This window comes from Rhinolophus hipposideros, assembly GCF_964194185.1.
Source record: "Rhinolophus hipposideros genome assembly, chromosome: 22".
Lineage (NCBI taxonomy): Eukaryota > Metazoa > Chordata > Mammalia > Chiroptera > Rhinolophidae > Rhinolophus > Rhinolophus hipposideros.
The window spans coordinates 29376446-29403837 of NC_138068.1; the positions used below are offsets into that span (position 1 = coordinate 29376446).

Below are 27392 nucleotides of genomic sequence, written 5' to 3' on the forward strand. Positions count from 1 at the left end.
ATTTTCCAGGCCAGAAGGAAGTGGCACAAAATATTCAAAGTGAAGAAAAGCAAAGACCTACAATCAAGACTACTCTATCCAGCAAAGCTATCAGTTAGAACCAAAGGATGGATAAAGAGCTTCCTAGACAAGAAAAGATTAAAGGAGTTCATCACCACCAAACCAATATTACAAGGAATGTTAAAGGACTTTTTTAAGAAGAAAAAAAAATAAAAATATGTATAATAAAATGGTAATAACTACATATCTATCAACAATTACTTTAAATGTAAATGGATTAAATCAAAAGATAGGGTGGCTGAATGGATAAAAAAACAAGACCCTTACATATGTTCCTTACAAGAGACTCACTTCAGAGAGAAAGACACAGACAGATTGAAACTAAAGGGATGGAAAAAGATATTTCATGAAAATGGAAACAAACAACCTTACTGGAGTAGCAATACTTATACCAGGCAAAATAGACTTTAAAACACAGGCTATAACAAGACACAAAAAGGACACAGTAATCCCACTTCTAGGTATTTATCTGAAAAAAAACCAAAACACTAATTTTGAAGGGACATGTGCATTTACATATTCACTGCAGCATTGTTTACAATAGCCAATATATGGTGGCACCTGGGTGTCCATCAATAGATGATGGATAAAGAAGAGATGGTACATATATACAATGAAATACTACTCAGCAACAAAAAACTAAATTTTGCCACGTGTAACAGCATGGATGGACCTACAGGGTGTAATGCTAAGTGAAATAAGTCAGAGAAAGACATATGTATGCCATATGATTTCATTTATATCATATTTTTGAAATATGTTATCCTGCTGCAGCAGGTTTTAGGAATACTCTGTCGATATCCCCTCTGATCCCTTTGCCATTTTCACAGACACTATCTCAATGGGCTTTTCAACAACTAACATCAGTGTCATTTTGTTGATGGCTCCCTCTGGATGCTGGGGCCCTTTTTGCCTTCTATCAAGGAAAGCAGGAAGTGCTTGGGGATATCCATCCCCTCCACCAGCATTTAACCAAGACTAACAGGCATAGGGATCACCATATTCCAGAACCCTTGCCCCTGATCAGAAAACTCAACTTTGAGGTGTGATCTACGCAGAAAGAAATTCAGACAAAGTTACCATATGCTGAGTTTGCTTGATATCCCTCCTTCTGCCTTCTTCCTTTCTCGATCCTGCTCATTTCCTATAATGTTGCAAAGAATACTTTTTAATAAACCCATTCCTCATAAATCCATGTCTCAGGATTTGCTACCAGGCAATCCAAAGTAAGACACATGCTAATTTAACTCACTGTGATATAGCTGAAGAGTGATACCCAACCAAGGGTTGGGTAATTTCTAAGGTTCTTGTGGTCACTGCTTTTTCCCCTGAATCTTTCTTTAGCCTGCATCAGATCTCTTTGATATCTCAAAAGGCTGCAGGAGGCCGATGGATTCTAAGAATTCCATACTTGGAAATTTAGATGTTCTCATTCTGAAAATGTGATGAAAATAAATGATGCTTTACTTTTTGAATGAACTAACTGTGGCTGTGCGGTAAAGGTGGCGATGATGCTGTCTTACATCAGGCTGAAGAATCCATAGAAAGAGCAACGAATCTAGAAGACCTATACTGACCAGTGAGGCAGCCACAGCCACCAGCCATGTGTGGCTACTGAGCATTCGAAAGGTTGCCGGTGCATATTCAGATGAACTCTAAGTGTAAAATGCACTCCTCATTTCAAAGACTTAGCGCGTAAAAGAATGTAAAGTATCTTAGAAATTGTATACTGATTACACAATTAATAATATTTTTGAAATATTGGGTTAAATATATTATTAAAATTAGTTTCACCTGTTTCTTTGTATTTTTTTTTAAATGTGGCTACTAGAGACATTTAAATTACACATGTAGTTCCCTTTATATTTCTATTGGACTAGACATAATAGAGGCCTTAGTTTTCAATCTAAAAGGTCAGAACCAGTTCAATTTCTTCAACTCTTTATAATGCCTTCATTGTATTCTTTCTGGTGTGGAATTGGCCCCCAGTAAACATACAAAATGGTACATCGCCTTCAATTATAAATACTTCTACCAATGCATAAAGTTGTCGTGGAGGTGGAAAGGTCTAAAGCTTGATCCTTAGTCCAGAAAATATTATACCAGAAACATATTTTAAAAATCAGTGTTATTACTCTTAGTTTAAAATTGTTTTGTTTAAAGAAACTTTATTTTAAAGTTATTAACATGCTATTTCTATGATTTCCTCTGTGCACATCAGTTTGCTGTTCACTTATTTTGCTTCACTCACAAGTATTCTGTGATGTCTTTCCCGAGTCTTCCACCAGCAGTGTATAGAGTTCAAAGCCTCTGTACTTCTCACCTGCACTATTACAACTTCCTAATTGAGTTCCCCTTTGGTTTCTCAGCTTTAAGTGCATCCTTGACATGACTGTCAGATAATCTCCCCAACGTACGGTCTAGCCACAGTCTCCTCACCCCACACCCTTAAATAAAAGGCCTTCAGTCATATTACATTCTTTTGCTAAATTATCTTACAGATAATTGAATAGACATTGAATGCTCTCCATACTCTGGGCCTATACTTTCTTCATTGCAACTTCACCTCTCTTTTCCAATTAACATTAGACTATTCCTCATCCCTTCGAAGTCCTGCCATGTGTGCTTACCTCTGATGCTTTTTCCCAATTTTCTCTGCTTAGAATGCCCTCTTCCCTCTCCCATCACTCTATGCCCCCAATGCTCAAGCCCTACCTCAAATGTTATTGTATTACATAGTGGCATATTATCAGTGCCTTAAGTCGGGATGCAAAAAACAAAAGACCAACAAACAACAGTAGAAATAACAAAATTAGGTGGAAAAGCTGTTGAAATAAAAGACATAATTTCATTGAGGTGAGAGACAAGTCAACAGCAACATTGGATAATTAGATTACTTAGCTCTTATTTCAGCTTCTCTTAGAAAGTTTTCATTTATGGACCAGAATGCTAATTGTGTGTTCCAAATTATCATCCAGAGTCAAACTTAAACTTGATTTGTAGATTTGCTTTTTTCCATTTTCTCGGAAGCCAAGTGAGATCACTGGTGAGTGGGGTGAGGTAAAGATTAAGATTAGGAGAGTTGTGAGGGATTGACAGAGTTGGGGGAGGGCGAATACTGGACATTGTATGACATTGTGACTGCAACTGTTTTAGAGAACTTCTAGAACTGCAATTAACAGATAAAGATCCCTGGCATAGCTGCTTTGGCTTGCATAGTAAAGAGGGAAGATTATATTTGCATGCATGTTGAAAATATATTTGACTATATTTTAAACTTTTCTATCATTCTCTTTCTGTTTATAATGCAAGGAAACTAGTAAAAACTGTTCAGTTATTGAAAGGTAACATACCAGTTCCCTATTAGTAGGGATTTTAAAAAGCAGGAAAAAAATGTTTATGTGTAAAGAACATTTCCTTAGGAAAAGAGTAGTCACTCAGGGATTTGAATTTAATTATGTCATTTTTGCAAAAAGAAAAAAAAAAGCCCTAAGGCATACAAATTGAACTAATTTGTCTTCCTGGTAGCCTAACTAACATGTGTCTAATGACTGTACAGTTATTTAAGCTAATGCAAGTGTGATTTACATTTTCCAGGAATGGACAAATGAGGTTTTCAGTTTGGCAACAAACCTGCTGGCCCAAAATATGTCCAGGGATGCATTTCTGGAAAAAGCGTAAGTAGCTCTAATTTTATTGCTAAGGGTGTTGCTTCTTCTGAGTCAGTTTCCTTTCTCCTTTGTGAGTCTTTTGTTTGTACTGCACTGGCTTCTCACATTGATAAACATAAATTTCCCTTTGGGATTTGTAGAGAACTGATACCTCCACTGTTTGAAATTGGAAGACTTCCAAGAAAGATCGCTCTTTACTTCAAGCTGCAAATCCGTGTTACCCTGAGCTCTCCTGAATGTCAATGCTTTTGGCACACAATAAGGAGACACTCCCAAATCCTGGCACCGGTGCTCAGAACCAAAAATGGTTCATTTCAGATAGTCCTCTGCTTCTACATCTGCCTGTGTCATGTCAATTATTAATCTGAGGAAGAGAATGAACGACATGTGGTATTGATTTCTCTAGAGTCTTAGATCTCTGATAGATCCTACAATAATTTCCCTGCCTACTTACATCAGTAGTCTGGTGTCCTGATTCCTGCTCTCGTAACCAATCACAGCAAGTGTCAGTAAGGAAAGAGAAACAGAAAGGATGTAGAAGAAAGAGCAGAATTAAAAAAAGACGGAAAGGAAAGCAAATCAGGATTACCCAATCACCCTGGAATTACAACCGTCTTTCTAAAAATTATTTGACCAAGACAAACAATGATTTCTGCCAGAGGAGCAGTAAGGAATTAGTGCGTCCACGTTGGAAGCTGTGGAGGTCCACGAAATTGGGAGCATTGAAATCAAAACCACAAGTGGAAACATTTTTAGGTGGTCCTCTATTTCATATCTTTCTCTCTTCTCTCTTCTTCTGTAAGACATAGCCATCATTCCAGACCTAAGACTCCAACCCACATTCCTTTTTTTACTCTTCGATGAATTTTTTTTCCTTTGAGTCAGTACCTTACAGGTGTACACTTAAGTGCTTTCTCATGTAATCCTCTCATCTTAGTTTGTCACCTTGAGGGCCCTTCCACATACCTCCTTCTTCACCCTTTCCTTTCTTTCTTTTTCTTTTTACCATCTTTGATCTTACCATCCTTTATCTAACAGACATTTCAGGAACACCTATTGTGCCAGGCACTGCTAGTGGAAGGGGACACAGAAATAAAGAAGATGTTTTACCTGAAACATATCCTGTTATAGCCAGTAAAACATCTAGTTGGCTGATCATGGCAAATGTCTGTTCCAGATTAGTGGCTCGCTATAGCTGTTATGGACATTCTAGAACATGCCTTTTGGTGAACATGTAAGCATTTCTGTTGCATGTACACCTAGCTATGGGACTACTGAGTCATACGTACCATGTGCAGTTTCTTTAAGTGGTAATCCCAATTTACACGCCCATCCGCAGAGTTTGAAAGTTCAGCTGCTAAGTCTCTTTATCCTCATGTCCAGAGGCAGATGAAGAGATAAATAGAGTTGTTACATTCACACAGTAGAATATTATACAGTGATGAGAGTGAATGATCTGCAACTATAAGCAAATACATGAATGAACCTCGGAAACATAACATGGAGTGAAAGAAGCCAGACACAAAAGAATGTGGTTTCTTTTGTATACAGTGCAAAAACAGGCAAAAATAATCTATGTTGTTTAAAGTCAGGATCATGGTTCCCTTCTGGGGTTGTAGATTCTAGAATGGGGCTTCTGGGATGCTACGAAAGTGATAATGTTCAATTTCTAAATCTGGGTGCTGACTGCAGAGACTTGGACAGTTTGTGGTAAGTCAGTGAACTGTACATATGCACGAGTCCTTTTCCAGTGTACTTGATTCTTCAACAAAAGCGTTTTAAAAATTAAACATTTGTTTTTCTGTTTCTCCAACAGCTATACTAAACTTAAGCTGCAAGTCACTCCAGAAGGGCGCATTCCTCTCAAAAAGTACGCTGCATGAACATTTTCCATTATTTATCTTCTTTTTCTCAATGATTTGAATGTGTGCCATGACTCTGTCTTGTTTTCCCATGGCCCAAGTGGGAGCATGGAAATGTGTGGTCACCCCTTCTCCCTCACACTTCATGTTCACATCAGTGCAGCTGGTTTCCTCATAGAGATTTTCCCAGGCTTCCTCTTTCTGTGGCATCATTTTCAAGAAACACCAAAGCAAGAAGGGGATGGAGTGAGTGGGGGAAACCTTCTGATAACCCAAAAGATCATCTGAGATTAAGAACTATTCTAGTGACCACCAATTTCTTTCTACCAAGATGACACTAACCGTAAAGCAGGGGTTGCAAATTCAAATGTCAACAGAAGCCAGGCAGGGAACATAAAAGATGAAGCAGGCCAGGAGCCAATAGCAAATCTGAAGAGTGAAACCCCACCTAAAGGAGACAACTACAACTCAACTCTGTCATACTCCCTGTGGGAATGGGGGGCTCCAGACACTAGATTTTCTAATGTTTCAATAGAACCAATAAATCCAAAGCATTATAGTCAATTGTCCTGAATTTAAGTTATATTTTTATAAACAAAATTACTGACCAAAGAAAGCACATTTTTAGACAATATTTAGCCAAATATTTTTAACATTTGACTTACTAGCTACCAGTGGGCTCTTGTTCATAAAAAGTTAAATAATTAATTATTTGAATCATATTAACAACATGCACCTTTAGAGCAACGAGTAGCAGCAAGAGTTGACAAGGATATTTATTTTCGTGCTTAATATTAGAGGCTGCTTAGTGCATGTCCTTTACTCGAGTCATCACCATCGTCTCAAAATATTGATTTTCTATTAGACACTTTGCATGCATAGATCTTTCAGAACAACTATGCAAATGAATGGAGCAATGAGAGCTTTTTACTTTAAAGCTAAATGATACAGAGGTTTGATCCAATAGAATACTTTGGGTTGGTGTCATCCACAAGTGCTGTGATCCACACGCCTTTTAAACATCTCTCATGTGTTGTGCTTTCACTTTACAGCATCTACCGCTTGTTTTCAGCAGACCGGAAACGAGTTGAAACTGCTTTAGAGGCTTGTAGTCTTCCATCTTCAAGGGTGAGCATATTGCCTTTCTACAGTTAGCACTACTAAATAGCTTTGAATAATCTTACTAAAATAGAGCTTGCCCAAATCACCCCAACTTTTTTTAAATTAAGAGGACCATAGAACTGATTTGTTAATATTTACATTATAGGGGGTCACTGCAATTATATTTTCTTTCACTCCCGTTACTACAGTATTTTAATCTAGAAGGACCCTGTGTTTTGTAAATAGTAACAAAAAAAATAACCATCTAATAAAAAAGTATTGGCCAAAAAAAATCAATGTTATCAAAAATTTAAACTTCTCAACAATAAATTGTTTCTTGATGTCCCTTAACATATTATCTAATGACTATGGGTTATGATTAGGAAAATATTTGAAATATTAATTTCATTTTTCTCATCCTTTTAAAATTTCTAGTTTTAAGTGTTATAAGTTAATAAGCAATTGGCATGGTAGTACAGGTTTATAAATAAATACGTATACATGTTGTGCAGGGCTATGCTCAAAAAGGTTTTCTGAGAGGGGGGCAAGAACAAAGCAGTTTGGATACCAACCATCTACTGTGCTCAGATGGTAGAAAAGTAGATGAGAGGTCAAATATGTAACATGCTTTTGTTTTATGCCCAACACGTTCAAGGCACTCAATATATATTAACCACCTGAAATAATTTGCCTTCATTCCAATGCATTTCTACATACCTGGCTCTAAAATGATTTGTTATCATTGTTTCTAGGAGAAGTTAGTCGGTTGCATAAAACCTTTTTCTCACGCTGTATGCCGAGCTCTCTCCTTTCTATTATAAATTATTTTTATCCTAGTATCTAAGCAGCAAGTAAGCACTTTCCGAAGGATAATACTTAACACTATAGGGAGAACTTCTGAGCCTTTCGAAGCCCTCTTGCCATGTTCAAGTTGCACTGAACAAAGTTGAAGAGCCAGTTTTAAATTTAAGATTAAATTATGAAAAAGTATTGAGTGTTCTTATTAAATTCAGCAGCCAATTCTGGTTGTAAATACTTTGAGATAAAAAAAAAATGAAGTTTATTAATGACTTTGGTAGATTACAGGAAGGAAAAAAAGAGTATGAGTCTCCACTCTCAGTTTCCTGCTAAAAGCTGACGACGCTGTAAACACTGGGGCAGAGCTGTGGAAAGCCTCCCCCAACATTTTAACCTTCATTTTAATCAGCAAAATAGAATGATTGAACTTGTTTATTACTGCCCTTTCATTAGATGTTTTGGAGTAGGAAAAATAGAATAGTCGCGGTCCTGTTGTTGGCTCAACAAATATTTCTTGAACTCTTACTATATGCCCTTAAGCATTGGGAATAAGCACTGAGTGAACAAAGTGAAGCGGACAGGATTCAAGGACCATCGAGTTTGGGGGTGCTGGTCAAATGCCTCTAGTAACATGTTTAAATTGGGGGGAGGGGGATGCTGTGAGCGAAAGGAATGGAGTGCTGCCACTGAGAATAAGGGAAACTCATTCCAGTGAAAGAAAACAATTCCTTCCTGAAGCTGGAAGGAATTTACCAGTTTGAGTAACTAAAAAAGAGACCACTGCATTTAAGCATAAGAAGAAAGTGTGGGAGATTAATTTAGAAAGATGAACACAGAATTTTTCTCTGCAGTTGCTCCTGATTTTACGTTTATTGGATAACATCTTGTGAAATATAATGATCAAAAATTTTAACTTCTTATTATAAATCTAGCTAAGGAAAAGAAGGGGGAAAAATGAAACTAATAGAAAGTCAAATCCATCGATCAATACTCTGTAAATTACAATTTTCCAAACAATTGGATTCTGAGAATTCAGTCAATAAATATGAATTGAGTTTTTTACAATCCAGTATGTCTATTGTAGGTTCATGCTTTCAGACCAATCGTCAACTGGAGACATTTTAAAAGGAAGATGAGATTCATGTAATAGGAGTTATGTTTAAATTAAAAAATATTTATCTTTACTAAATTAAATGTTATGACAATTTTCTGAAGACAAATCAGAGATTTTTAAAAAATATAATCAACCTCCATCATAAAGTTTTGAATGATCGTTATTCATGGTAAAGTGTGCTTTACTTGGAGGAGTTATAGAAATAGAATGCTTTACAAGATCTAAAAACCAAAGACAGTTTCAGAGCTAAGAGATAAATGCTTCCACAAACTGACTGTATTTTAAGCCTTGTAATTTCACATCTGCAGAACAGAGGCTCTAGAAAATATCCACTAATTAGCAAAAAAAGATTCTGGATATACTGGCAAGAAGTGTTTTCAACACTACACAGAAGAAAAGGTTATATAAATGGTAGATAATACTGCATATCTGGAGCCTCATTTCATAGCCAGCAGTCGTTCATACTAGATTTAATTGTGTTCTATAAATAGATACATTACCAGAAACACAGTGGATATCCTGTTGCGATTTTTAAAAACATTATCTTTGTGCACATTGTTACGGATAATTAATGCACTCGAACTTGTATCCCGGCCAACGTGACCATTGGGATAACACATTCCTTAAGGGGTACTCCTTTAGAGATTTACATTGCTTGCCCAAAGTTACCTTAGTTGTTTAAAAGTTGCACAATATCCAAAAGAGAAAGAAAGCAATTACTGTCCTACTATTAATAATGCAAATACATTTTGCAGTGAGACCTTTGAATATTCAGATATTTGAAGACCTTTGCATATTCAGATAATTGCCACTTTACTTACAAATTTTTTGAGCACCAAAAATAGTTTACTTGTACCCAAACTCCCTTTGATTTAAGGCTGATTAATTTGAAAACAGCTCAGTGACACTTGGAATTGTAATGTAGTCTTGGCATAGCATTGGCATATGTATTTTATATGCATTTTAATGAAGAAGATAAGGAATAAATCCATGTATTTGTTTTAAATAATAAAGTGTACCATAGTTAGGAACATATATGCAATACTGAAGAAAGCAGCAATTATTTTGGATTAAAAGCATACCTTAAATTTTACTAAAGAATATTATGAATAAAACTTATAAAAGAACTTCTTACAAGATATCTGTAATATTTGCCATTCTCATGTTCCTTACATCCTAAGCATAATCAGAAATATAATTGTTTCTGTAGCTGTGATTATTAAAATCACTAATATAAAAAATCCATTTTAAAACCACCTTAAGTAGTTCACTATGAGTAGTTTACTTGTAATTATTTCATGTACTGTATGGCTAACTCAACTTTTGATTTATGGTTTTAGAACAACAATATTGAGAATAGGTTGAAACCCTGCCTTTACTGAGAAATAACCCATCATTTTGTGAAGATAAAATCTGTGTGGATTCTCTATCCATTAGGGTCTGCTTAAGTAAATTAATATTTTTAAATAACATTTTTCTGAATGCTTAATACCTGCTTGTTATAGAATTATTTTTTAATCTATAAATATGTAAAGAAGAAAATACAAACCACATCTAAAAACTGATGTGACCATTTAGTTTGCTGGATCAGTATTACTTACGGCATCAAGTAACCTTGATTCAAACATATTGGCCCCCCCACCCACCCACTTGCTCACCAAGGACCTCAGACAAGTTTCATAACCTATCAGCTCCTTAGAGTCCCTGTCTATAAAATGAGGACACTAACCATGACAACCTCATAGAGTTGACTTGGGATGAAATGGAAACATTCAAGTAAAGCTCATAGAACCATATACTTGGCATACAGTAAGTGCTCAATAACTATTAATTCTTACTATCCTCTGAATGTATATATGTGTGTGTGTGTGTGTGTGTGTGTGTACATATATACACATATATATACACATGTATTCTTTTTTAACTTGGCATGTGGACATGTCATAACTAGGTCTCTATGGAATCTGGAAATGCAAATACAAATGCCATCAACTTTTGGGGTTTTTTGTTTGTTTTGTATTTTATGTTTTTCCTTTTGAGGTTCTTTATGTACAAGCATGGAATTGAAGCAACCTCATTTTTAAAGTTTGCCAATACTTTGTAGTTTCTGGAATAAATGGGCCTGATACAAACACTATTGGCCATCTTAATTCTTCCTCCAAGATGTTCTGGTAACAATAGCAATAGTCACCAAAAATCTGTTCTGTATTGGTGGCATGATGAGGTGGGCCAAGTCCTTAGATTACAAGACAGAAGAACCTAGATCTGGTCTCATGTCCTGGGTTTGTCCAACAAACATTGATTAGGTGTCTGTTTTATGCCAGACATACTGCTGGGGACACAAATAAATTAAATAAGAGATAGTCACTTCACTGAAAAACTCATAATCTGGTAGAAAATCAAACATATAAAAAGTATTTTTAAAAAAAGAAATATGAAAACTGTGTGATGGATGCTAAATGAAGGCATATAAAGGTAGATTTTGGACACACACAAAAAGAATGTGTCACCTGTAGGTGGTATGGTCAGGAAGCATTCACAGAAGAGTATTTAAACATTGGGTATGATCTTTAGAGTATCAGACCTTGGGCTTCCTTCTGCTCAAACAGGACAAAATGAATCTGTTTCATCCACCTCACCAATTATGAGATCCAGGAAAATAAAATATGTGAATAAGCTTTGTGAATTTCAGCCTTGTTTAAAATGTAAGGAATTAGGAATTGTCTGTAGCTTTCCCCTAAATAGCTCCCTCTTTCGCCTTCACTTAAGCTTTCAATCATGCTTATTTTAACTCATTTTTCCAAAATATTTTTTCTCCCACTTTCACCCACTGACCTCAAAGGCTTCAGGGTGTCCTCATCAGTCAAGTTGGGCAAGAGAAAAATGAGACAAAGAAAATCAGCTTCATTGAACTGTTTTTCTTTTTCTATGTGCTAACATTCAACTGGTGATGATAATGAATTATGTTCATTCAGATTATTTCATTAATTTGTCTCTTTTAGTAGAAGTCCTAATTCACAGCTGGTAAATAAACAATGGTTAGAGTTTTACTAAAGTATATTGTTCTATGAAATTATGTACCTGGAATTTTATGTGAATGACTGTAGTTGAATCTGATCTTCTACAGGAAATAGAAAACACACGAGTCCTTGCTATCAAATTCCACCTGTCTCATAAATTACACTCATTCACTTGCTAAATATTTATTGTAAACCAGCTGTATGTTACACACTGGAGATCGAGCAGTTAACAAACTAAACACAAGTCCTAGCTTGTGAGATGTGCAAGCTGGCAAGGGTAGCACAGAATGGAAGACAAAACCCAGTCTGGGTGAAAGGAAAGCCTCCCAGAGGGAGACATTTTGACTAAGACAAGAAGGGAGGAAATAAAAAGGGGGGTCAGGAAGACAGTTATTGATATACTTAGATAAAATCCATTTTTGTGTGTGTGCTGGGTGACGTTAGGATGGTGAAAGAAGTGAGCTCTAAATAGTAACTAAATAGTAGAGAGAACACACTTGGGGTTAATAAAATCCAATAAAGTCAGATGCTTGAGTTGGCAAACAGAGCCATTGAGTATTTTCTTGCTATTGATTTTTAAAACTTTCTCTTTCTTCCCTGTGTCTCTCAGTCAAAGAGTAAGGGAGACACAGTCATTTCCAGTTATCTACAAAACTACGTAAAAAGATGTCGGTGTTCAACTCACAGAAAGGGTAACACTGAAAAATGTACATATTCTAGGCAAAGCAATTCTTCCATTTTGTAAATCGAATAGAATTTTGGAAACCTCTTTACAGGTGAGAGCTGTCCCCATTTTATGGGTGGCAAAACACCAATGAAACAATCCTTGAGAATTTCCCAGTGTTCTTGGATTTGGCCACTTGTGCTCATGATTTCAAAAATTGGTGTCCATGTAACTAAGCATAATGGTGTAATGCATCTTTCTATAAGTAATGATAAATGTGTTGCTTGGTTCTCTCAAATTTCTATTTTGCAAAATAAATATTTTTTTTCTGCTCTATAAAAGGATTTAATAAAGAAAATCTTATTTTATTTGTTCATTCCACAAATGTAGGAATTCTGTTGTTTGCCAAGTGGTAAGCTAAGGTGGTTTTTTTAGCTGTTAGCAAGCAGTGTGCAATTTCAAACAATCATTTTTGGAAATTTCTATAAAATTACATTTCAAAATCTTTGAATATTGTAAAAGGAAGGCCGTTTTCTTTGCTTTAAGGGCTTGAAAATAAAAATACTTATATAAACACATACCTGAAATAGGAAAATGGTATGAAGAATGTCCTTCCTGTTAACAAAGGCTGGAATACACTCTTCCGGTTTCCATGACAGCCCGACTAAACAGAAAAATAAGTCATAGAAGTAACTTTTTATATCAGTGAACTTGCTTCCCAAACAATAGGACCAGGAGGAATCAGTGAGAAATAATGGTTGGTGCTGTATTACTTGAAAAAACTATTTTACAAGTTATCAGATTATTTAAACTAAAAAGAAAATTATTTTTAAAAAAAGGCAAAAAATTGTAATTTATGTTTTCATTTTGAAAATGTTTGTCTCCAGGTATTTTACTTTTTTAAAACAATTTTTAATTTTCAATTACAGTTGACATACAATACTATATTGATTTCAGGGGTACAACTTATTGGTTAGAAATTTACATAATTTACAAAGTAACCACCCTGATAAATCTAGAACCCATCTGACACCGTACATATTTATTACAGCATTATTAACTATATTCCCTATGCTATATTTTATATCCCTGTGATTGTTTTGTAACTACCAATTTGTATTTCTTAATCCTTTCCCCCCTTTCACTCATCCCCCAACCCTCCTACTGTCTGACAACCATCAAAATGTTTGCTATGAGTTTGTTTCTGTTTTGTTTGTCTATTTATTCAGTGTTTTAGACTCCACATATAAGTGAAATCACATGGTATTTGTCTTTCTCATTCTGACTTATTTTCCTTAGCATAACACTCTGAAGGTCCATCCATGTTGTTGCAGAAGGCAATATTTCCTTCTTTTTTATGACTGAGTAATATGCCATGGTACCACTTCTTCTTTATCCATTCCCCTACTGATGAACACGTAGGTTGCTTCCATATCTTGGCTATTGTGAATAATGCCACAATGATCATATGGCTACATACCTATATCGTTTTGAATTAAAAAGGATTTTGAATTAAAACCTTTGTTTTTGGTTTCTTCAGATAAATACCCACAAGTGGGATTACTGGGTCCTTCTTTGTCTCTTAATTAGCCTTTGTTTTAAAGCCTATTTTGTCTGGTATAAGTATTGTTACCTCATTGTTTTTTCTTTGTTTCCATTTTCACAAAATATCTTTTTCCATCTTTTTACTTTCAGTTTGTATATGTATTTTGATCTGAAGTGAATCTCTTGTAAGGGTCTTGTTTTCTTATTCATTCAGCCACCCCACATCTTTTGGTTGGAGCAATTCATCCATTTACACTTGAAGTAATTGTTAATATAAATAAATAAATAAATAAATAAATAAATAAATAAATAAATAAATAAATAAATACATTTTAAAAAATAAAGTAATTGTAAATAAATATGTAGTTATTGCCATTTTATTATTCATGTTTTTTTATCCTTTTTCTTCTTCTTCCTAAAGAAGTCCCTTTAACATTTCTTGTATTACTGGTTTGGTAATGATGAACTCCTTTAGCTTTTTCTTCTCTGGAAAGCTCTCTGTCTGTCCTTTAAGTCTAAATAATAGCTTTGCTGAGTAATCTTGGTTCTAGGTCTTTGTTTTTCATCATTTTGAATATTCCATGCCAATCCCTCTGGCCTGCAAAGTTTCTGTTGTGAAATCAGCTGACAGTGTTAAGGAAGCTCTCTTGTAAGGAACTAACTTCTTTTCTCTTGCTGCTTTGAAGAGGCTGTCTTTGTCTGTAATCTCTGGAATTTTAATTATGATGTGTCTTAGTGTGGGTTCATCTTGTTTGGGACTCAGTGCAATTCCTGGGCTTTTATATCTATTTCCTTCACCAGGATAGGGAAGTTTTCCATCATTATTTCCTCAAATGGGTTTTTACTTCCTTGCTTTCTCTTCCCCTGTTTTTACCCCTATGTTACGAATATTCGTATGCTTTATGTTGTCCCAGAGGCCTCTTAAACTATCCTCATTTTTTATGGATTCTTGTTGCTGTTCTGATTGGGTGTTTTCTTCTACCTTATTTACCAAATCGTTGATTCAGTCCTCTGCTTCATCTAATCTACTGTTGATTCCCTCTAATGTATTCTTTATTTTAGTTATTGTATTCTTCACTTCTGACGGTTCTTGTTTTATGTTTTCTGTCTCAACTTTTATGTTTCCTATCTCTTCATTGAAGTTCTCCCTGAGATCACTGAGCACCCTTATAAACAGTGTTTTGAACTCTTCATCTGGTAGATTGCTTGTCTCCATATTCTGTAGTTCTTTTTGTGGAGCTTTGTTCTGTTCTTTCATTTGGGATATGTTTCTTTGTCTCCCCATTTTGGCTGCCTCTCTGTGGCAGCCAATGTTTTCAATGTTTTAGGTAGATCTGCTATGTCTTCTTGTCTTAGTAAAGTGGCCTTATGTAGTAGGTGTCCTGTGGGGCCAAGTGGTGCAGTTTCCCTGGTTTCCTGAGCTAGGTGCTCCAAGTGTGTTTTCCCCTTTGTGTGGATTGTCTTTGCCCTCCTGTTGTAGTTGAGCCTTGGTTGCTGTTGGCATGTCAGTGAGAGGGATTGAGCCTAAGGCTGATTTGTTGTGAGGACTGGCCATGACTGAACTGGAGGAGCTGTTGTGCCAGGGCTGACCCTACAGAGCAGGACTCACTTTGGCAGGGCTCTGGTGCCTGCCTAGTTAGCCCTTTGGGTGCATCATTTTTGGAGGTGGTTTGGTGGTGCTATGGTGTAGTCTGAAGCTGGCCATCAGGTATCTGAGCTCTGGTTCAGGCCAAGATCAGCCACTGTCTGTGCCCTTCCCAGGGCTACATGGTATGACTTTCAATGTGATCTGTGGTTGGTTGCCACTTGTGCTGGGCTTTTAAGTGTCTGCTAACTAAGACCAGTTGCTGCTAGTGTCAGACTTGGAGCTGTTTAGCAAAAGGTATGAGGCATGCTGAGGCCAGATGCCGTTTGTTTGAGAGATTTTAAGAAAAGCTACAGCATGAGCCAAGAAGGCCGTTTGTATGGAAAAGCCATTGGAAGTGGCTGGGTGGGCCCACAAGTTGGGTGGGGCAAGGTTTCAGGGAATCCCCAGGGTGGGGAGAATGGTGTTAGGCAGGTAGATGGAGACTCAAATATATCACTTGTCTTGTCTTGCAGGCTGGGTGGGGAGGGTCAACAAAGGAACAATCTGGGAGCACTTCTGCCAGCACTTCTCTCTGGGAGAAAGCTGCCCTTTCTGTCCTTACTCTGAAGCCAGACAATTCAGTTCCTCCCTCTATGTCCCTGGCACCTTTTGAGCTGGTGCCCCAGCTCTGGAGCTCAGAGCCAGTGACTCTGTCAGTGAGTAAGTCCTTGCATGGGCTCTTTAATAGGAACACTTAGGACTCCAACAGCTCTCAGTGTCACTCAGCCACAATTTCTGCTGGTTTTCCCAACCAGAAGTTACGGTGACTTCTTTTCCTGGCACTGGAGCCCCGGGCTGGGGAGCCTGGTGTGGTGATGGGACCTGTCGTTCCTCAGGGAGACCCTCTGTAGCCAAGATATCACTCCTGATTTTTAACCACCCCATTGGGTGTGAAACCAGCTGATCAGATCTCTATCCCTCCGACCAGTCTCAACATGGCTTCTTCTGTATCTCTTTAGTTGTAGGACTTCTGTTCAGCTAGACTTCAGACAACTCTCAATGATGGTTGTTCTGTAGTTTAGTGGCCATTTTGAGTTGCTCATGGGAGGTGGCAAACACAGCATTTACCTCCTCCACTCTCCTGACCAGAAGCCGAAATTCTTTAATTTTCTAAAAAAAATTCATTCAAAAGTCTGCTAAATAGCACATAAATATTCATGTATAAACATTCATACAAACAGTGTAAGTGTTCTTCATCATGGTAATCTGTACACTTAAAATGTTTAAAATGGTAAATTTTATGTTATGTATATAACATAATTATGTACATATACTTAATCACAATTAAGAAAAGTTTAAAGCCAAAAGAGAGCAAACTAAAAGGAAAAAAAAGTCTGCTGAACACATCCTGTTTTTACTTGTTCTAACTTACTTTAGTAAATATACTTAAGAAATTGCCTTAACACCCGTTTAGAAGAAGAAAACTCTTCAACTAAAATTATAATGAAAAAGCTACAGAGAATAAGGCTTTTGATACCTTGAAGCCAGTGTCCAAATGTACTCTACAGCTGGTCTCATAAATATCTTCTGAATGTTTACTCTCACCTCCTAGAATAAAGAAAAGAGGAAGGAGGGAGGGAGGGATGAAAAATGGGAAGAAGGAAGATAGGCAAAGAAAAAAAAACATTAACCGACCCTTTTGTTTTATTTCCCAGAATGATTCCATACCTCAAGAAGATTTTACTGCAGAAGTGTACAGAGTTTTCCTCAACAATCTTTGCCCTCGACCTGAAATTGATAACATCTTTTCTGAATTGTAAGAAAACACATGTTAACACCTTTTTTTTGGCTTGCAGTTGTCCTCAGGCTGATTAGGGCAGGATTTTGATCAACAGTGGAAGAAGAAAACAGCTCTTCGTACACTATGTATAATAGCAGCACTTCTGTGTAATTTGTTGGAGAGGATCACGCATCCCCACTCATGAGGTGTAACCACGGCCTTTAATGAGTTTGCTGTGATGAGAAGTTTGCTGTGATTGGTTGCTGGTTGTAGCTCTTTCAGGATCCTCAAGGGCTCTGTGTGTTTTAAAGAGTATGGCTAGAACAGAGAGACATCTTGGCTTAATGGAGATAGACTTGTGTTGCTTAAAAAATTCTGAACTGGGACCCAGTCATTTTACCTCTCTGAATTGCATTAGTGAAATGAGAAGTTAGGATTACTAAGCACCCTCCTAGCTGAAAATTATTTGCTTTTATGTTAGAAATTATATAGGCATTAAATAAATAATAAGAAGAAAAAACCCAAAATATCAAGGCAAATGTGGGGAGGTAGCAATTTACCTTTTTTGATATACTGAAATCTATATGATGACTGAAAAATCAATCCAAAATTGAGAAACAAAATTAGGATTACTTCATATGGAAGACAGGCATATAGTGCTACTAAGAATTACATTGGATATACTAACTTGGTGATGTTCATTGCCATCAATAATTTATCAAACATTGCAGTATTTGTACCATTTAACTTGACTTTGTGCTGTTAACAAGATTAAAATGGGAAGTTTGAATCACACTATTTCGAAGATTTAAATACTCTTGCTGAAGTGTAACTTTAATGAAAACAAAAAATGTCCCCAAACGGATTCTTTGTTTGTTTGTTTGTTTTTAGAGATGAATAATAAATACATTTTTAAATGATTAAATGGAATATGGGAATGTGATGACTAAACCAGAAATTTAGTGACATAATCGAAAAACAACCCACACCTCTGTGTTCAATTTAAAGTGGTGCATCTTTGCACACAAGATGCAGTGTTTTCCTACTATGGATTTACTCAGGCATGTGGTATTGTTCAAGGGCATTGGAATTTAGTGGCAGTGATATTTGTAACCCATAGAGATCCAGCAATTGTGCAGCAGCAGTGATTTTAGAGTAAGATAGGAATTTCAACATAGCATGCACTTACCAGGTATAGCGGGATTTTAGTTCCCTGTAAGCTAAATGCAAATAAAAGAGTGAGACTTGGTGGGAAATTTTCTAATTTCTTGTTTTTTAATTATTTTTAGTGGTGCCAAAAGCAAACCTTACCTTACCGTTGATCAGATGATGGATTTTATCAACCTTAAGCAGCGAGATCCCCGGCTGAATGAAATACTTTACCCACCTTTAAAGCAAGAGCAAGTCCAAGTATTGATTGAGAAATATGAACCCAACAATAGCCTCGCCAAGAAAGGTCAGTCCACTTTGTCCCACACCATAGGGAAGTTCTGGTTTCTCATTGTGAATGGGTCATCCATTGGTGCTTATTGACCTGTAGGATTATTTAGGTCAGTCTCCTACATTGGTATGCCTGCTTTCCTTTGTGTCTTAAATCACTGGCAGTTCAATCTGAAGTAGATTTTTTAAAATTTTGTGTTTCATTTTTGTTGTTATATATATGCATGGACGTTATTATTATTTTTTTTTAACGTCAAAGCATTTCTTTTGCTTTACATTTACTCAGTGACTGAATGCATCTTTCTCAGACAGGAAATTCACTCTCTTACAAGTTGTCCTTTGGGATCTGTTTTTAGAAGTTCTGAGAAATGACCCATATATTTTTCTAAATCTCTCAAACTGAAGAGAATATTCATTCCATTGCACAGTTATCTTATTCTAGTTTACATTATTGACACAATTTCCCACTTTGGGAAATATTATAAATATTTGACTTTCTACATAAAAAAAAATTAGTGTTTGTAGAAAAAAAAATGATATCAGCAAGACAGCTCTAACTTGCCTGGACGTTATTAAGAAATTTATGTTTTTGATTTGTGAGAAATGAATTGCCAAAATAAGATTACAACAATTTAATTGGCAGGAGATTTTAATTATATGTGGCATCATTGTCCCTGAAAAGGATCTTCACATGTTTCTTTATCACTAAGACCAAGTCTCATAAGGAGTGAAATATCTTTACCAAGAAAACTGGTGTGTTATCACTGAAGTTATTGTAAATTACCTAGATATTCCAGAGAGAGGAAAATAAAGTACAATTAACCAATTATGAAAAAGAAATAAATTGCATGTTAATATGCAGGCAATTTATAAGTAACAGAAGTAGCTCTAGCAAGGTGATAGTCATTAATAAGAATGGTTATCATAAAAGTAGATTAAAAAGTCTTTTAATCCATTGTATTTATTCTGGAACTGGTCCTCTAAATAAAAAATGAAACTATGTATTAGCTATAAAAGTCAAATCTTATAATTAATTTTATCCTATATGTTATTAGTTGGGAATTTGTAGATGAAATTTTTTTAGTTTTTCTTTATTTTCTTGGTCAGGCACTTCACCTTTGTCATTATCATCATTCTTATTGTTGCCAAGGTCAGTGAAAGGAAACAACTGACCCAACAGTATGTGTTGGCATTGCCAGACCTGCCCCTCTGATCTTACTTAGTGCCACAAAGATGGGATTTCTTTGTCGTTAAGCAGGGAGCAACTCCTTGGAGATTTCACTCCAATAGCTTGACAGTTCCTTTTTGAAATCCAAACTTCACCAAAAATAACTAACAGTGTTATAATAAATCCAACAAGAAATCTAAACACAGCCCATGACACTAGGAAAACCAAAAGCTTTTGTGAAACCAATGAGGCACCTCAAAACCTAAACTTTGCCCTTTTCTCCTCCCTTCACACCACACCACTGATGGCCCATGCTTCAGCTGGCGTATAATGCTCCCATACATCATACTCTGATGATTTGGATAAAGTAGAGGATACAAAGGGAAAAAAATTACAACAGGTTATTGTAAAACTTAGCAATCCTGGAAGAAGAAAGTTTGATCTAATGAAAATTAAGATGATGTCTCTTAGCTTTTGCAAGAGTATTTAATACCTTTATAGATTTACCAGATATGAATTTTATAATCACAACAGGCACACAGAATTCAGGTATATTTAAAACAGCAACTTTATTTTTCTAAAACTTAATATGATTGGGCATGAAGCCTCCACGTCAACCTTGATGTGATTTTTTTAAATCAAAGAATTCATTTCTCAACCCAAAAATTCCAGTAAGAAAATGAACTTGAGATATTTCACACCAAGTCATTTTGTTTGATGTTATGTGAAGAAAGAAGATAAAATTGTTTTATTGTGTTGACTGTTATTTCATGGTGAAAAGGATAATGATTTTAAAATCTTTATTTGTAAGAATAAGAAATTATTGGGTTAGAGCTCAATTCTTTAGTAACTAAGAATTTGAAGTATTTTTTCCAAAAATGAAAATTAGTTTTTTAATTTGATTTTGCAGTTTGACTTTAAGATCTTTTAAGGAACTTTTTTGGGGTCTTCTTAAATGCAACAAAGTGCAATTTAAGAAAGTATTATTTGACTTCAATATGATGACTGATGAGCAAGGAAATTAGCTCTCATTTATTATGTGCTTTCAAAATGTACATTATCATTTTATAAAGTAGCAAACCAAGGCATTGAGGACAAAAGATTTACCTAAGGTGTCACATGATATTCTTCAAGAAAGCAGAGTTTTTAACTTTCAGTCAACTAGTTAATGCATTTTGATCAATAAACATATAAGAAAATAAGTAGGGAAGTTTAATATTATAATACATTATAATTTAGTTCTTCTGCTGCTTTAAATTGGACTCATTCTTCAAATATGGCCAAGCATTAGTTAAACTGAACCACAAACTCAATCTCATTTATCTGAGAAAGACACTTTCATGTTTCCTATATTTGATAAAATGCTAGGAATAAAATACATACATAATGTGTGTGTGTATTAACATACATAATTATATAAATATATATATATAATCCTGATATCAAGAAACATATTTCAAAGTAAGTGTGAAACAAATAAACCATACGCAAAGTTGACATATACTAATACTTAGTTTTTATATATATTTTATATGTTTTACTTAAAAGGTAACTTAAAATTAAATTAAAATTTTTCAATGTGGCCAAAAGCCTAAATGCTAAAGATGACCAGAGGTTAACTGACTAAAACTGCAATACATGGAAGTGTGAAATGAATCCAAAAGAGATGATTGATTTTGATGCTATGTGGACCTGCTGTCATTAGCATATTAGCCATATTTCCACGCTGGAATTTCTGTTTACAGATGTGTATATTGGTTATAAATAATCAGAGGATTTCTGCGCAGTCATTGATACAGAGGGATACAAATATTCATTCACATGTTTGGGTTCTGCAAAGAAAGAGCTTGCATCTTGTTTGTTTCAGAAGATGTTATTCTCAAGGGAGTTTGATTTATTTCTACAATTTAAAACCACACATTGAAAAATGCTGTGGCTCCCATATCAGCGAATGTATCTTCCTCGTTGTTGCCCTGTAAACCTAAATATGCTTTAACGTAAAGAATATCCAATGACCCTTGATTCTTCCCAACAAAAGGGTCATGAATGTCAGAGTTTGGAGACTAATATCTCCTGAGCAGTTGTTTTTTTGTTTTTTTGTTTTTTTTTCTTTTTTATCACTTAAACTCTTTAGAAGAAAGCAGTGAGTAAAATTAACATGAAAATAGAATAGTTTTATTGGTGCCCTTGGTAACAGAATGCAGATTTCTAGATTCAACAGATATATCTGTAAATGAAGGCCAATTTTGCTCCAATAAAATGCAAAACCAAAAGAAAACCTTTGAGTTTTTTAATATGTTTGTATTCCTGTGAAGAGCAGGTGTTCATGAGTATTGTCAAACAACTGAATTAATTTCGTAGATTATAATATTAACAGATGTTTCAAGCTACATTCCTTTTTTATTATTAGCTCTTCCTCTTAAATTTTTATAAGGTATACTATATAAAAGCTTCCCCACTTTGTTGCAATTAAATCATAAAAGTGAAGCTATATAATCTCTTTTAGATCAGTACTCCCTGATTTAATAGTATAATGGTTGAAATGAATTCGATATTAATAATAGCAAGGCAGTCTGGTTTTCAGCAAAGCAAATAAAAGTTCAGGTGAAGCATTTTCACTTCAAATAGACCTAAGCTAATAATGATTGTGTCAGTAAAAATAACCCTACTGTATTTTCAATATTGTTTTATTTTAAAATACCGATACAATTGAACTATATTGCATCATTATTGTCAATAGCAAGAAGTACCGATTGTGCTAGACAGAGCATTGCACTTGGGAATCTTTCAACCTGTATTAAGTGGAGCTCCTTCATTTGAAAAATGACAGAAGTTTAACTCAAACTGAAGCACAGAAAGGAATTTACTGTTGCATATAAGCAAGGTGTCAGTGACTTCAGGCATGACCACATCCAGTGGCTCAAAGGATGTCATCAAGAATTGTCTGTCTTGATCGCTCATCATTTTCTTGGTACTGTCTATAATTCTTAAGCAGTCTCTCCTAAAATGACAGCAAAGCCACCAGCAGCTCTAGGTCTACTAATCTCAGTATGCAGAAATTCTTTTTACTCATATTTCCATCAAAAGTCCCAGAAACCTGAGCATGGCTTAAGTCACTCAAGGCCACTCCTGAAGTAGGATCACTGTAGTCTGGAGGATGGAATGTAATAATTGAACAGACTTAGGTCACATGACCATCCCTAGAGCTAATGAGGAGTCAACTGCTTAAACCACCAGGACTGACAATGAAAGAGATGTGGTTCCTTGAAATTCAAATGGAGTGTGCTACCTAGAAGAAGGAGGAATGGCCACTGGAGAGACAAAAGCAGCAGATCCCATTAAAACTGGGTCAGAAATCATCATTAGTATATACTTTACCATAGGAAGCCATTTAATGTTTTTGACTAGTTCCGTCCCCTATTTTTCTCATGGAAAAAATTCCCTGGGAGAATGTCTGGGAGAATTACATTAAGTTGATCCTGGCAAGAAGATAGGATATATTAATTGTTGCCCACTAAACCTTTATTGAGCAGAACTAATGAAAAGTGATAATTGGCATTTACACCAAATAATTTTAAACCTCTAATTAATGGGTGTGGAAGAAGTGAGATTCAGAACATTGGTCAGAGGCATTTCTGAACATTGCTGCAACTCAGCTAACAGGCTTGTTTAACTTCTTACAATTCAAAGTAGGTTAGAACCATTGGATGATGAAACCTGAAAAAAATATGCATGTTGTATCTGTGCACCAATGTTTATTTCTGACTTAATAATTCTTTCACATATTTTTTTATTAAAATGGAATTGTAGTTTAAAATTGTAAAAATTTACGCTGGAATCTTATTGTTTACTTCATCACTTACTTTTATAGATTTTAAAAACTCATTATTTTCTCAGCACCATTTGTCTTTACTAGGTAAAAGTTATAAAAATAAGGATTATTTTATTTTTTTAGTGGGGAATTTTGGGGAACAGTGTGTTTCTCAGGGGCCCATCAGCTCCAGGTCATTGTTCTTCAGTCTAGTTGTGGAGGGCACAGCTCAGCTCCAAGTCCAGTTGCCTTTTTTTTTTTTAATCTTTAGTTGCAGGGGCGCAGCCCACCATCCTATGTGGGAATTGAACTGGCAACCTTGTTGTTGAGAGCTCACCCTCTAACCAATTGAGCCATCTGGGTGCCGAGCCATCCAGCTGCCCCTCTGGAAGCTGAGTGGCAGCTCATTGTCTTCAATCTAGTTGTGGAGGGCGCAGCTCACTGGCCCATGTGTGAATCGAACTGGCAACCCTGATGTTCAGAGCTTACACTCTAACCAACTAAACCATCCAGTTGCCCCATAAAAATAATGATTATTATTGTCTATTGTGCATCCTTGAGAGATCAAACGTGCCATAATTAAAGAAAAAGGCTGGCATAGTCTTATGGCCAAGCTAATTAACCTCAGGCAAGTGACTTGACATGCTCACGTTTTAGGTTCCTCATCTGTAAAGTGGGATGCCAACACTAGCAGACATTGGTCCTCTTTCCATATCTCTTGACATTCATTGTTCCATACAGTCAGCAGTCCTCTGCAATTCTCCTGGACTTTCAGTCCAACCACAGCCAACCTACAAGTGCCTGGAACTCCACAGCCCCAGGAATGCTTTTCATCCAGGAAGTATTATCTCATCTTTCTTGCCCCTTGTGTGGGACAGTTTTGATGCATTTTTCTCCACGTTCTCGTGGAGTTCCCTAATGGGATTGAACCCTCGTTGTCTGCAACTGTAACCTGCTTGATAACCTTCTCTTTATTAGCTTCCTTTCCTTCCCTTCTCATTTCTCCACTCCCCTCCTGTTACATCCTGGGGTTACCTCCCAAATAAACTCCTTGTACTCAAATCCTTGTCTCAAAAATTACTTTTAGGAGAACCCAAACTAAAACAAGTTCTTTTCTATAAATAGCCCTGACAGAATCAAAAGTGAAAGGTGATTAAGGTCAGAGTATATGAGCATTGAAAGGAAAAACAAAAACAAACAAACAAACAAATGGAAAGGAGTTGTGCCCATGGCTCATTGATTCTGACCTATCATATAATTGCTTCAGTTTGTCACATTCATTAAAGCCCTGGTCGGTGGTCTTAAATCATGGGATCTGTTGTGTGTTAGGGACTTAACCATTTGGCCAAAGTCTCAGATCATCGAAGAGGTAGCTGAGGACGTGACAATATTGAGACTAGGACTATGTTTTCTGTGTGCCAGCGCAGAGTCTTCCCCACTACTCCAGACTTCCGCATGGAGGCCTCCATCAGGACATGCTGAGGAAAGAGATTCAGGGCCAGCTATTTAGAAGTTAGCAATTGGTATCTATAGCAAGGGTTTTCAGACTTGTCCTCAATGTATCATCCTTTTATTTGTGTTTGTTTCTTCTAACAAAGTCTCACAAGAAAGGCCAATATGCAGGAAAAAACTTTAAAAGCGCTATTTTGGTTGCAGAGGGGAGCCTGGAGCATAGCTGGTGATGGCTGCCCTTCTCCTGTTTCTTCTCCTGCCTCATCCCATCCCTGCAGGCACTTCTGCCAAAACCCTGGGAGATTCAGGATGCACAATTTAAAAACCACTCATCTGGGGGAAGTATTGACTGGTTTAAAGATCTGCCTCGCAATTAAGGTGGCATCCATTTATATATTTTGATACAGATTCCTTGTAAGAAATAAAAGAATTGAAATAAACGAGATAGATTTTCTTCCCAAAAGACAAGGATAGATGAAAACTATATGGCATAGCCAATTCTTTTTATACCTTAATGAAGTTACTACACTAAGAAAGCTGCTGAAAATCCACTCCAGTATTTTATTGATTAAGATCCCATTTAAATTCCACCTATTGACTTTCCAGCCTTTGTGGAAGGTCACAGGAGAATGACATTATCATCTGTGAGTATATTTGAAGCTCCTCTTAACTCTGTGTTTCATATGTTCATAGACTTCTCCCAAGTACTATGAGAGATTGGCTAAAATGAAGAAAACATTTTATTTTAAGATAACCATTATAAGTCCATTGATTATTAGTTAATTTGGTAACTTTCTTCACTTTCCCTTCCTTGATCGTGTTTCCTCCTTTCTCAAGAAGCTGGAATTGGTCTGAGGAGAAGCAAATGCTGGCCCTGAGTACCATTTTTTTCCTTCTCCAGTCTTTCTTTCCATGACCTCAAAGTCTGCTCAGAAGCCAGCTCTAGCCACAAAGTCACAACCATGTCCATTCACAGCTGAAATGGCCTTTGTTCAGAAAACAACCAGTTAGGAAAAATATAAATAGTAACAGACAAAGTCAAATGCCAGTTCCAAGAGGTAGGGAAGTGAGATTGGTAGTGTAATTCACCCCCGTCTGCTGAATTTTATTAAAACCTGTTTATTCCATCAGAGCATACATTCCTATGACTCCTTGCTATTATTTCATGTGAGATATTGTAACAAAGCAGATAATGGCTATTTCCTCCCCTCCCATCAGGACATAGCATTAATAATCAATGACTACTACACCTCTCACCTTCTCAGCAAGTGTCAGTTAATAGGAACAGCTTGGCAGGTTGCACTGTGATGGAGAAAGGCCACAGAGCCACAGGCATTTGACCCCCAACATCTGCATTACCCAGGGTCTAGTTTTCTTACCAGTTGAATATATACCAAATAAGCAGGAGGGAAACAGGTCAAATGCAGAGAGAATCAAGTCCATGGAAAACAAACAATGACCACAGGGAAGCCAGATGAGGTGAGGTGTGGACTGTCTACCCTAGCACTTAACAAAAAAGCTAAAAAATGTGCCATGGCAATGGGCAAAATAATGTCAGGAAACTGAGAATGACCAATAATTTCATTAATTCATTTTAGAGGTTCTAGGAGCTCTGTCTTATCTCTGAGCCATTGCAAAAGCAAAACTATCTACAGAGTAGGATAGCATTATCTGAAAAGGATGTCCTAACTGAGAATGATTAACAAAGTTAACTTTCTCACCTAGTTCTCTACCTTAACAAGTAGAAAATGAGCCAAAAATGCTTCTTGTTAATGTTGCTGTTTGTCTTTGAGTTCCCCCAGAAGCTGACCCTGGGAGAAGAATTCAAGTACAAAGAGTTTATTTGAGAGGTGATCCCAAGTAGCACTAAGAGGGCAATTTAGGAAGTAAGAATGAGGAAAAGAAGGCAGCCAATAAAGATTGTGTGATCAAACAAATTACCAGTGTGCATAACCGTATCTCAGTCCTGTGACAAACTCTAGAGGCCAGTGCAAACGCATGCCTGAGTTTCCCAACCGCAGTCACTGTTTACGGATGCTCTTAGGAAACGTTCATTCTCAGGCACTTCCAGCCATCAGACCAAGACATACAGATGGAAGTCCAGCCCAACAATAGCTCCTGGCAGCCCAACCAATACAGTCTGCTAACATGTCATTACCAACAAAACAACATTTGCCATGATCACAATGGTATAAAAAGAATTTCTTTTCCATCCAGCTCTTCAGCTATAACAAGAATTTCCAGCCTGTCAAAGGAGAGCTCCTTCAAGGTGTCTGATGCCCACTGAATTTTTTTTTTCTTTATTCTAACATACATCTGATGCAGTTGCATGGATATTT

General features: G+C 36.3%; 1 protein-coding gene across 5 annotated transcripts in view; it reads left to right on the top strand.

The window, feature by feature from the left end:
• Positions 1–27392, top strand: part of PLCB1 (phospholipase C beta 1) — a 675558-nt gene that overhangs the window by 460599 nt on the left and 187567 nt on the right. For all 5 annotated transcript variants that reach the window (XM_081034743.1, XM_081034741.1, XM_081034744.1 and 2 more), the window contains 5 exons: positions 3658–3737; positions 5548–5601; positions 6646–6721; positions 17118–17218; positions 18472–18638. In XM_081034743.1, the coding sequence (XP_080890869.1) occupies positions 3658–3737; positions 5548–5601; positions 6646–6721; positions 17118–17218; positions 18472–18638 (478 nt within the window). The remainder of the gene's footprint in view (positions 1–3657; positions 3738–5547; positions 5602–6645; positions 6722–17117; positions 17219–18471; positions 18639–27392) is intronic.